This window comes from Neolamprologus multifasciatus, chromosome 6, assembly GCF_963576455.1.
Source record: "Neolamprologus multifasciatus chromosome 6, fNeoMul1.2, whole genome shotgun sequence".
NCBI classification, from domain to species: Eukaryota; Metazoa; Chordata; class Actinopteri; order Cichliformes; family Cichlidae; genus Neolamprologus; species Neolamprologus multifasciatus.
The window spans coordinates 5,506,050-5,519,435 of NC_140444.1; the positions used below are offsets into that span (position 1 = coordinate 5,506,050).

Below are 13,386 nucleotides of genomic sequence, written 5' to 3' on the forward strand. Positions count from 1 at the left end.
CTTCCTTGAATCCTTCCAAATGTGTTTTGGAACACACACACAAACACATAAGCACCACAGTTCATTTCCTCTCTTAATATAATTTTGTGTGCATGTATGCAGTATCTGCAGCCTTGGAGGCTTCACTTTTGTCAGTTAGTGTTGCACAGTACACTGGCCAGAGGCCTGCAGGGGTCTGGCACAGCTCCACGCCTTCATTTGCTGAGGAGATTTACTTTATGCAAAATAAGGGCATGGTTCTAGAGACAACAGGGGGAATGAGCCAAACAATGTTCTGTTCCTGAGAGAACTGTATGTACAGTATTTTACCTCCTAACAATCACAGCCTCACTGTCAGTAAAGCTTTTAGCTGAGTAAACATATCAGTCCTAAACATATTAGTAATAGCAGCTTACACAAGCATAAAGTAGCATAAAACCAGAGGTGCATTAAATCATGATTCTGCAGGTTTAGATACCAAAATCCTTTAATTTATGCTGTGGCTGTGGAATTACTTGTTCTTTGCTACTCTCCACTCATGAGGTGTACAGTGGCTAATGCTGTCGTATGTTTTCACCTACACAGACAATAATAAAGGTGTGATTTTAGGTGGGAGACATTGACAAAGTACTAGAGCTCTGCACACTGTGGCAATAGAAATTGACTCTTGGCAGGTAGGATGAAGTCTCTGTGGGAGAAGAAGCCTAAGCTGGTGAAGAGGTTCCTATAGCAGGGCTCAGATGAACATGCAGTATCAGCTTTAAAACAAAAGGCCCTGATTCAAACTAATAATGCACTCCTTCTACTCCCAAGGTAGTGGAAAGTGCTGCAGTAGATTTGGGGACAAGAGGGCTACAGATCACTGCATAGAATAGCTATTTATAAACACGACGAGGTTTAGTATAGAGACCCATTTGATTTAAAGTTCAGAAATCTGTGTCACAGCTATTTCCTTAGAACTGCCAAAGTGCTTGTTCATAGGGGTTTTTCTCTGTATCTATGAAGCGCCTTGAGGCGACTTTTGTTGTGATTTGGCGCTATATAAATAAAATTGAATTGAATTGAATTGAGCTGTGCTGTTGCAAACGTTACCTGGGGTGACCTCCTCCACCAGAATCGGGTTCTGGGAGGAAAGCGTGAGGCCATGAGAGTTGAGGTTTGGGTCGCGCTGGATCTGAATATTGAAGCGGAAGGGATAATTCCTCTGGTCAGAGCTACTGGACTCTGCTGTCTTCCCTTCTGCTGCAGCCCGATCCCTGCAGGAGTAATTCAGGAGTGACATCTTACTGCAGTATCTGTATTTCTGACAGAGCAGTACTACTGTGAGCAGCCTTATATTTGTGGGGATAACAAAAACAAGGAAATAATTGTGAAAAGTCACAAATTAAAGCATTAATTTATTTGTTATTGGATGAGAGAACCTGTTTTAGAAGGCTTTACAAATATGGGCTTCCTTTGATGATGACTGTAGACAGCTGCATGTCAAGGCAAATTATATCAAAGATAGTAAAAATGGTAAAATAATGGATTTATACATAAAAAAAAAAGACATAATACCTGCTCAGAGAGTGAGATCTGCTGCCCAAGTCTCTGGACCGTCTCAGCCATCGTCCCACTACCTGCTCTACTCGGCTGGTCCTGCGAGACGGGGAGCGGCTCCTGTCCTGCACCTCCATTTACCTGGCAGGGGTTGTAGATCAAAGGAGCCATTTGTGTTGTAGATTTAGTTAAATGGCTTCACATTAAACAAATATGCAATATACAATGTAAATGTTTCATAAAATAATCTAAACAGGAGGCTGGAGAGCTTCCTGGTTGTTTTCCCTCCAGGTGAACGCGACAAGACCACAAGCACCGTTCACAAAAGTGTGCAAACACAAGAGGCAATACCTGGCAAAGCTGCAGCACATGTTTGACTAGAATGAAATGTAAGAATGTAAGCCCTTAATCACTCTCATGACAGGAGAGACAATCCCTCTTCAGCCAGAGCTCCAGGGAGCTGGTCAGAGTTACAGTTTTCAGCTTTTGTTGCTTCGTGTTAAAGAAAGCCCAGCTGCAACACTAAGACTGCACTCCAGATGCAAACAATCCTGCACATGACATTTGTGTGCTTATGCGTAAATCTGTGCTGTGATATGATGATGTTAGGGGTACAAATCAGACTCTATTACATTAGTGTATGCAGAATACAAATTCAATGAAAACACCCTGCAAAAAAATAAAGGATTCACAGTAAGTGGAGACACAGTACACACACACAAGCACATACTGGGTATTAGATAATTAATATTTCAGCTGAGGCCAGCAATGATGTTACTTGTTGCATCATGCTACTTAAAAGGCTCTTAGCCCGAATTATGAACCAATCACTTACTGCATGGTACCTCAATAAACATCAATATTGGTAGTTTATCATTCCAATAACAATGGTGTTTCCCTTAAATATGTCCCTGTTGTGTTGCTGTGAGACAGGTGTGGTACTTATAAATGATTGTTGGTTGGTGAGAGAGATGTAATGGACATGGGACACCTCTGGCGTCTGCGGGGCTCGGTCAGACTAATGCACGGGCCTATGATGCAATACTAAGTTAATGGGCCTCTGTGGAGCCATACAGTATTTGAGGTAATACAATATCAGCTTACATGCACGTGTGAGCTCATTAAGACCTACAGACTTGGGGAAATCTCCACAATTTTGGACATTCTAGCTTTTGTTTTGTGCGAAAACCCGTAAAAAAGTTGAGTCAGTTCTAAGAAGAATGTTAAGCAGGCTGAAAAAAAAAAAGTAAGAAAGGCATTTTTCTTCCTGACAATTCCCTCTGCAACATGTCAGCAAAGAAAAGCAGCATGACATCACTTTGCTGACACAGAATATCAAGTTCTGCTGCTGATGCCTCGTAACAGTTGAATGAAAGTTAAAATACACGTTTCCTCAAAACAGGGGTTCTGGATTGTCTCCCTAATGGCTGCACCTTACAAAAGTCGTGCAGCCAGTCAATTTTGGTGTTCGTAAAGCAGATCTCCACCATATGCATCTCTTACATGCCGCTATAAAATCCAGTGCAGGCAGATGATAGTAGCAAAAGGAAATGTTGCATTCAGTGAAGCAACGGGGTGAGGCAGGAAGAGAAAAACAAGATCAGGCATCAGTAACTGTAGTCTTGACAGCAATTAAGTCAGGCACATCATGAACAGGAGGAGCTGAGGTAAAGGTGGGTTACAGAGTGGTCTGAAGAGGAGGCGAGCTACACAACTTAAATAGCTCAAACTACATGAGATTTGTAGTGGATGTGTAGGAAATATCATCTGAAACATTACAGGTTACAGATCTGCTTTTATCATGTAAATGGATCATGTGCCTACATAAAATAACAGTTCCATAGGTTGGGCTCCACTGATACAATTAAATGTGTTACATTTAATTAAATTAATTAAATGTAACACATTTAATTGTGTGATGAAAGGTGTATCCATTGTCTTTTAAGAAAAGTAACAAGTTTTCAAAAAGCCTAAATGTAGCACCTGACAGCTAACAGCTACAGCATGCAGATGCACATCTACATGCTGTAGCTGTTAGCTGTCACCCAGTGGCAGTGTTGATACTGTGTGGAATGTGGACCAGTATATTTGTGCTACATGTGCTCATGTTTGTGCCATTGTTGGTCCTTTGTTAGCCCCTGCCACAGAAAAGACAACAGTCACCATATTTGAAGAACTTCTTGGTGATAGAGTGCCATTTCATAGCTCTTCTTCTGTGGTTCCCTTTTGTTTCAATTTTCAACCAATCAGGATTCTACCTATGCACAACGCTCTGTTGGCTTTTTGGAGGAGTGCACACAAGTGAGTGTCCACCACCTCTGCATTGGCCGAATTCCCACAATCCCTCTCTCTGCACAACCAAAGAGCTATGCAAACGGAAACCAACATGGGACCATAAATCTGGCTTCCCTCACTCCCTGACCACACATACACAAGTACGTACACATACACGCACGCACATACACACACACACACATATACACAAAACCTTCCTCCCAGATGACTGAAGCAGTCAGACAAAGACCTGGGCATTAGCTGATACCTTATACCCCCTTCACATCCTTACGGGCTGAACCTACTGACTATGACTGGGAAAGAGATTCTCTGACAGTAAGCATTCATGGAGAATCACCTTACTTTCTATGAATGATACAGGGGTGAATGAAAAAGTGAACAAATGAATGAATGACTGATTTATTTTAGAAATTTATTAATGATAATGATTTCATATAGAATAAATGAGTAACTGGACAGGTTGACGAATGGATAAGGAGAAACTCTGAATGGAACAATGCCATAAAGCACAGTTAGTCCTGTGGCAAGGTGATGAGTAGAAGGATGGATGAATTAATGAATAAAGTTTGGACTCAGAGATGTAATCAATGAGTGAATAATCTCACAAGGCCTTCCCAGTGAGCAGCTGCAGGAAGGAATTTCCCCCAGATGGGCGTAATGATGGACATAGAGGAAACAAAAGATTAGAGAGAGGAGATGGGAGGAAATGTGTGACAAGTACAGGAAACTAAATGAAAGGGCAGAAGACAGGCAAGTGTGATAGAAGGTGAGACAGGAGGCGGGCTTAGTGATGAAAGTAGTGAGTGACATAAGAAGACAGCAGTGGCTCCTGGGGGATCTTGACTCATAAGTACATTATCCATCCATCTGTCTGTGAATAACTCTCTCCTCCTCTCGTTCCCTCTGTTCTCATCCAATCGGCATCTCACTTCTCGCTATTCCATATCACACTCTACCGATTTGCTTCATCTGCAGTATCTCACTTCTCAGGTTGCACAGACCCAAAACAGAAGTGTACTCAGCTTTGCTAGGGACTGACTAACTCAAGTACCGCAGCAGCACAGAGATCACACAAGTTAAATGGTTACATAAGAAAAGGTACAGACCCCGAGACACTGAAGTAATGGATTTACAGAGCAGTGACTTACTTCTAAAAGTAGATTAATCAGGGATGGATCGTAGCCAAATGTCTGTGCATTTTAAAATACAAACACTCGGACAAAGCATTCATCTACATCCAATCCCCTCTAATCCCATAAACATGGTTTCCTTCCTAAGTAGCTTTGATTGAGTATACTGATGAAGTACAAGCCCAGTGAATTAAATTCACTACAGTAAAACATAGGAAAAAATCTATTTTCCAATGGACATATTCAAGGCAGAAATCAAGGCAGGAAAGGAAACTGAGACTGTACTTTCCTCTCTCATCAATGATACGACATGTCAAATATCTCTTTCATAAATATTCTAGTTCCATTGTTAGTGTTTCAAAGCTCTAACTCCTGGTTTATCGTAATGAAAGGTTAAGAAAATAGGAATTTTATCCATTTTCAGTCGTGTGATTTGTATAGGATGGACTGTTATGAACTGAAACTACACCTCTAGATTGTTGTTCTTTAGATCTAGTTTGTTTTGCTCTACTTTACTGCACAATACAGTAAACTGTGTGAATTTATCATGTGCTCATCCTGGGAAATCAAATGCGTATGGTAATGTGAAAGAATGCACGGGACACTGGCATCTTGATACATCACAATTCTGCAGCAAACAGGAACAGAGTCGGAGGCTCTTGGTGTCGTAGTGGTACAAGTCACATGTCTGTCAGCTCGGGTTGTATCCTGTTTGGGAACTGTGTGTTTTGCACTTTTTACTTCTGCTTTCACTTGTTGGCAGATTAAATCTATGATAATCTTATTAATATTGAGCTAAAAGATCAGCCCTGCACTTCAAAAAAATTAGGTTACCCAGTATATTTAAACACAATGAGGAGTGATCTTTTACAAGTTTCCATATGTGATGAGTTTTAAGGAGACTGCACTATACGTCAGTGTGATATTTGCTGCAGGTTGCTTATTTATTTTTATGAAATGGTCACAAAGAGTCAACAAAGAAATTGTTTAGCATGAGGATTATTAATATGCAAATGAAAGAGAACATAACATTTAAAAAAGGGACTTCATTTTAAGCGTGGATTTAAACAGAAAAATATAAAATACAGCAGTTTTTCTTGAACCGTACTTTGACATAAATACTGCTCTCATCACTGAGTTAAGTCTAAGTATTGTGTGACTTTTCTTCTAGAAATGTTTTGAATAATATGCATGTCTCATATGTGTGGTGAGTTTTCTGTGAGCTTTATGAGCAATGTGACTACTTGCTGCATGTCATGTGGCAAGTGTTTAGAGGATACTTCAGTGTGGTTTAGTCATGCACCGTCTTACAACCCAGGAAAAATATTATACCACATTATCAGTATAAAAAAGGAAAACACATATTCATGATTTTTGTGATATCGTGATATTTTGTTGACATCTTACTTGTTTGCGACGTACACTACTGGTCACAAGTTTTAGAACAGCCCAATTTTTCCAGTTATTTATTGCAGTTGAAGTTGTTCAAGTCCAATGAATAGCTAGAAATGGTACAAAGGTAAGTAGTGAACTGACAGAGGTTAAAAAAGGTAAGGTTACCTAAAACTTTAAAATAATGTACATTTCAGAATTATACAAAAAGGCCTTTTTCAAGGTACACAAAATGGGTTAACAATTTAAAGCTGTTCTGCAGCAATGGAGGTTGATCAAGCCTTGAAAGCTGGTGCTACTGATTCCTACAGGTGTTCCAACCTTTCTGGATTACTTACAACCCTCTTGGTTGGAGCACACTATGGTACCATCATTTGAACAGTATTATACTGCAGAAAGTAGTGTGTTGTAACAGAAATGGCGAGAAAAAGGCAATTAACAATGGAAGACAGACAGACAGTCCATCACAAAACTTAAAATGTAGGTCTTTCCTACAGAGGAATTGCAAAAACAAAAGTCAAGGTGTCAGTGAGTACAGTTTTCTTCGCCATCAAAAGGCTCAGAAACTGGGGCAAACTCTGACAGGAAGAGTTCTGGCAGACCCAAAAGCTCAACTGAATCAGAGGACAAGTTTCTGAGAGTTAACAGCTTGCGTGATAGGCGGCTCACAGGACAACAGCTTAATAGTGGTCGTAGTAAGTATAGTGGCTTGCAAAAGTATCCCCCTTGAACTTTTCCACATTTTGTCACATTACAGCCACAAACATGAATCAATTTTACTGGAATTCCACGTGAAAGACCAAAACAAAGTGGTGCACACGTGAGAAGTGGAACGAAAATCATACATGAGTCCAAACATTTTTTACAAATAAATAACTGCAAAGTGGGGTGTGCGTAATTATTCAGCCCCCTGAGTCAATACTTTGTAGAACCACCTTTTGCTGCAATTACAGCTGCCAGTCTTTTAGGGTATGTCTCTACCAGCTTTGCACATCTACAGACTGAAATTCTTGCCCAGTCGTCTTTGCAAAACAGCTCCACCTCATTCAGATTAGATGGACAGCGTTTGTGAACAGCAGTTTTCAGATCTTGCCACAGATTCTCAATCGGATTTAGATCTGGACTTTGACTGGGCCGTTCTAACACATGGATATGTTTTGTTTTAAACCATTCCATTGTTGCTCTGGCTTTATGTTTAGGGTCGAGGTCCTGCTGGAAGGTGAACCTCCACCCCAGTCTCAAGTCTTTTGTCTTTTGACTCCAAGAGGTTTTCTTCCAAGATTGCCCTGTATTGGGCTCCATCCATCTTCCCATCAACTCTGACCCGCTTCCTGTCCCTGCTGAAGAGAAGCACCCCCAGAGCATGATGCTGCCACCACCATATTTGACAGTGGGGATGGTGTGTTCAGAGTGATGTGCAGTGTTAGTTTTCCGCCACACATAGCGTTTTGCATTTTGGCCAAAAAGTTCCATTTTGGTCTCATCTGACCAGAGCACCTTCTTCCACATGTTTGCTGAAACACTGCCAATGGACTACTGAAGACTGGATGAATGTATAATGGACTGATGAATCAAAATTTGAAATCCTCAGTTTATCACACAGGATCTTTGTACACCATCGAGTAGGAAAGGATGGTTCCACAGTGTGTGGCATCAACTGTCAAACTTGGAGATCAAGGGTGATGGTCTGGACTGTTTTTAATGGATCCAGGGTCGGTGACTTGTGCAGAGTAGGAGGCAGCCTGAATCAAAATGGCTAACACAGCATTCTACAGCGCCATGCAATACCATCTGGTATGCACTTAGTTGGTCAGGGGTTTGTCTTACAGCAAGATAATGACACAAAACATAAGTTCAAGCTATTCCAAAACTACCCCAGGAAAGAAAAACAAGATGGTAAGCTTGAAAACATTTAGTGGCCAGCACAGTCTCCAGACTTAAATCCGATCAAGCTGGTTTGGGATAAACTGGACATAAAATTAAATCAAAGCAATCTGCAAGTGCTGCACATTTATGGGGACTTCTGCAACAGATATGGGAAGAGCTTTCTAAAGAATATTTGATTTCTGTTGTAGAAAGAATGGCACGGGTGTTCAGCTGTTATATCTGCCAAAGGTGGCTACTTTGATGAGCCAAAAGCTTAGAATACATTTTGGTCCATATATTCATTTTATGATTTCTTTTTCAACTCCAATTGCTTATTTGAACCATGCTTTCATTTCAGAGTGCAGTGAGAGATTAAACTGTATAATTTTCAATCAAATCTGGAAAAACTGGGGTGTTCTAAAACTTTTGACCAGTAGTGTAGTTGGAATCAGCCAGATACAATGAGCTCTACTTTACAGTAAAATATAAAGAAACATGTTTATATCATATACTTGTGTCCATCTATCCCATTTTTATTCCTGTCTGTCCATCACATGTTGCATTGTGAGGTTATTTGTACCTGAATCACTGTGCCTAATGATAGCCAGTAATAATGCTAAGATAATGGGCCATGACCTCAAATTTGATAGTGTTAAAAAGTACGATTCCACCTCTCATCTAGTGACTTTATCTAGACTTTGATAGACATTGCTGTTTTTATTTTGATTCACGTAATAGCCTCTACTTAGGAAGCATCATCTTAATACAAAAACCAGGAAGTACAACCAGAAGGCCATTTGTGTTGGGTTTTTTGCATTACCAAAGCAATACTTTTAGATGATCCAGATAATGGAGAGTGTTGAGAAACCACAAAGACATTTTTGTCCATGATTTTAAGACTGGCCTTAGGAGATTTACAGGTAACAGGTGCTTAAGATGCAAAAGCAACTCTCAGAACCTGCTTTAACATGTTGTTTCATTCCCATCATCTTTTATGAATGGAACTTGTGCACACAGTCAGGAACTGACCTTAGGAAAATGAATAAAAAATGTTTTTACATTAATAAATAATGTATGTACAATGTAAATTTAAACAGAGTTTGGAATTTGAGCTAAAAAGACACTGTATAATTTTGTGGTTTGTCCACAACACAACAAATACGTCTATTGTACTGACAGAAACAGCATGCACTGCCAAGTATTTGCACTACCCAGTGACCTGCATGTCGTTTCTGGCAGAGTTCCAACGCAGGGCCGATCTGGCAACCCTGCTGCTGGGACAGGTGTTATGAGGTACTCGTCGTACAAAAAAATAACTTCAGGTCTACCGAATCACCTCTAAACTTGCCCACGATTAATTCCATTATATTTATGACATCAATGTGAGTAAGCATGATAAACAAAATAACCAGGAACTAAGATGTGCTGCCATTGTAACTCTGTTCCTCCCTCCTTTTCACCCATGAATGTCTTGCAGCCATCCAACTACTGACCATGTCATCACTCAATCATGTGTCCCCTTCCATCTCGTTCTATTAGATTATTGCTCATGTGGGAGGAATCAGATTTCTCACATCTGTTTCTTGCTTTCTCCGTCTCAACGCTACTGAAAAATGGAGCTGAAAGAACAAACCAGAAAATTGTCTATTACTGATACAATTGCTTTGTTATGTTATTTTTGATAAGTACCATCCAGTCCAGTACAATTTTTAATTCATTTTGTGATACAATGATGCTCATTTAAGACAAGCTTATTTTCTAATCCAATGCTAAAATGTGCATGTATTTATAGAACATTGTTTAGATTAACACTGCATGATGGTCTCATTTTCCTGTTGAATTACGTTTTTACCTTTGTTATTCTGTCCGTTTCCACAGAGTTAGAAGAGCTCTATCTGGTTGTTAAGTGATGACGTGACGAATCCTTCTTCCGGGCCTAAAGTAGTCTGCGTTTAATATGGCTTGTGTGTTGATAACATGTTTAATGTTTTGTATTTTCTTCTATTTAATCTCAAAAAGCTCCTACAACAGTCTGTTGATCTCCCTCGGCTTTTATTGCCGCTAATCATTTATTTAAGCTCAGTTTTTAAAACCTTAGGATGTAACTACAGCCCAGCCCATGCAGCAGTATATGAATGACTAACCTCGTATTGTGGATGGATTATCTCAGTTGTTCTCCTGGCTGAAGTTTGGTCCTTTTACAGCATCCTGCCATGCGATTACATTTGTTCCTGACCACCGAGAACACTCACGTTAACTTTTATCAAGTGGAAAAAAAGTTAGCTTGTTTATATTATGCTAACATAGCTGTGTCGCTAGCGGTCACGTAGCACATCATTATATACCAGCTAGCCAAACTTCAGTAACCCTACAAACGTCACTGCTGTTTAGTTTTCTGTCTTCATTTATGTTGGAAGTGATAACAGAGCTGTACGTTTTAATTTGTTTCCAAAACCCCGCAGTCAGGACATGCTATATTGTATTTAGATAGAAGCTAGCGAGCTAACTTCCTGCTAACGTCTAACGCCCTTAAATGTCATAAATTCATGGATGCCTGGATGTTAAACTCAATTGTTACACCTGGTAGAGCAGAACGCTGATCATTTTATTAAAGATGAAAGACTTTAGACAGTTTTTCAACTCTCAGTAATGCCATAGTGGTCGTTTGATATATTGACCTGCAGTGGAGTTTAGGCCCAGACACGGCTAGTGACGTCAGACTTAATGACCGGATAGTGATCCATAGGGTGTGGCCAAATCTGATGTCACATAAGAGTAAAATATGCATCTTTTAATGCATTTTTTCAATGACATGGAGGCTTCATCTTGTGTAATATGTACTTGAGTTCTGATAAAAGATGCGATTCAGAAACATTTACCTTTTGCACACGATATCACTTTTGTCAAATGTTTGACTGCGCAGTAATCTGACTCTTGCCACTTGTTGAGTCCTGCCTCCTGCCATAAGACCATGAGCTAGCCGGTCGATGCTTAATTATAAACTAAAATATGATTCAGGCTGTAAATGAGTAAAATGCCACTGCTGGTGTGCTGAGCTTTTCCTCACACATCCTCTGAAAACTATGAATAAATGTGCTGTTTGCATTTCCTAGTTTTTTAAAAATCTATTACAAGGTTGTTTTTTCCCCCAACACTGTGATATGCAATACACACTATAATCATTACAATATTAACACAGTAATCAAATTACATATATATATTAGCTCAGGTTGTTGTTTTTTTCAAATAGCTGTGTCTGCTATAAAACTAGAGAAGTAAACAAAAATCTCTGCCAGAATAGTTTTACCTAATGCTGAAGCTGGACAGGGTAAGAAATGCTGCAGAGAAACACACACACACACACACACACACACACAAGCTGACTAAAGGGGCTACAGCAGCACTTCTCCTTCCCCACACTTGTGTTTTCTCATGTACATTTATTCATTCACTTTGCCATGATAGCTATCTTTTGGTTGTTTCTTGTTTACTTTGAGTTGAGTTGATCTTCTCATTTAATTTTCCGGATTCTGCTTCCTGTTTTTCTGACGTCCATCACCTGTGTTAATTACCTTCAGCTTAGTCTTTGCAGAGTTTGTATCTATAGTGGTCTTTCCTCTGTGAAGAAGATGTTCCACATGTTTGTCATAGCTAGCATTTTAAACCTACTCTGTTTAGGTCTATTTTCTCATGTGTAATTTAGTTTTTATTCTTACAGTCCTTTTGTTTCCTGGTTTTGTTTTTTGGCCATTAAAAGCTTATTTTCATTAGATGCCTCGTTTAATTGTACACAATAGATGCTTATTAGAATTTCCCTCTATCATCTTCTTCTCCATGTGAACCATGTCAACCTCTCACACAAGTTAAACATTGAAGTCGTCTAAAGAATTTTTGACATCATAAATACTAGCAGCTTAAAGCAGTGTGGTGTACAAATTTCAAGCCTCCACAAAACAACAGTCAAATATGGTTAGGGTGAATGCTGGGAATCGTAGTATAGCCATGATGTGAAAGAGGGTTGTGACATTAATCTCTGGGGATGATGCTCAGTGGCAATTGCGCTTAAATCAATACTAGATGTAAGAATATCATGTATATCATGGTAAAAATGTATGTGTGTATATACTGTTCATGACAATACAACTACATTCTTAGTTATATTACATATTATGTTACATTATATAAAAATGTCCTATTAATCATCAATGGCATAGAAAAGCTCCGCATTTATGAGCAAAACAAAGAGATAAGCTAACACATGTCTGAGAGCAACATTTCCACAGCCTCAGAGACGTCACAATACACCACAAAACTGGTTCTGGGAAAACTGGAAACAACAAAATTGTTTCACTGCTTGAGGTAAAACCGTTCTATAAAGGAGGAGATACTGGTAGCCAGTGATGTGCAACAAAAAAGTAAACAAATGACACCACCAAGCATCATTGTAGCTCTGGAGCTGTGCTCCATATGAGAGCCAAAGCAAACTGTGCATGGATGCGGTTACATACTGATCGGTCTAGGATAGGATTCCAAACCAAATGGTCATAAAAGTCATAAAAGCAGCTAGCAAAAAAGGTCAACCCCAGATACAACATCCCAGGTAGAAAACATTTTATTCTGGACATTACTGTGAAGCTCCTGTATTGTTATAAGGTTAAATAAGTTTAATTATTGTTAAACTAAAGTGTTAACCAGTTTAGCAACTTTACAGTCTGACCTCAGGATTATCAGAAAACAACATCTCAGTCATCCAGGTCATCGTAAAGGACCAAGGTCCTTCCTTTGAGGACACCAATGTTCACATTTTGGACAGAGAAGACAGATGGTTTGAAAGAGGAGTGAAAGAAGCATCTATGTCCACTGTGAATGATCCTAATAAAACAGAGGTGGTGGTTTATGACACCAACTGTCTGCCATCTATAATCCAGTTTTGAGATCCCTTTCCAGACGCCTTAACGCCCACTCACATCCTGGGCCTTCTGACCTCAGGAAATCACATGATAGGGTGGGGCCAGGTTTCACGATGAGTTCACCCGAAACCTTGGCTGATTGTGACCTTTTCAAACCTTGGCTTGTGCGATTAGGTAGAGGATCATTAGTCCCCCTGGGAGGACACTCCCATAGGGCTTAAATCTGGGACTCTCCACCATTTGATCTTAGAACTGAAGAAGCTTCTCGGATGAGA

At 39.7% G+C, this 13,386-nt stretch overlaps 1 protein-coding gene across 4 annotated transcripts in view; it reads right to left on the reverse strand.

Annotated features, from left to right (window-relative positions):
• The window catches only part of frmpd1a (FERM and PDZ domain containing 1a), a 434,267-nt gene that overhangs the window by 33,501 nt on the left and 387,380 nt on the right, over positions 1-13,386 (reverse strand). For all 4 annotated transcript variants that reach the window (XM_085163379.1, XM_085163381.1, XM_085163378.1 and 1 more), the window contains 2 exons: positions 1,537-1,659; positions 1,072-1,235 (listed from right to left, as the gene is read on the reverse strand). In XM_085163379.1, coding sequence (XP_085019505.1) covers positions 1,072-1,235; positions 1,537-1,655 — 283 coding nt within the window. In that variant the 5' untranslated portion in view covers positions 1,656-1,659. The remainder of the gene's footprint in view (positions 1-1,071; positions 1,236-1,536; positions 1,660-13,386) is intronic.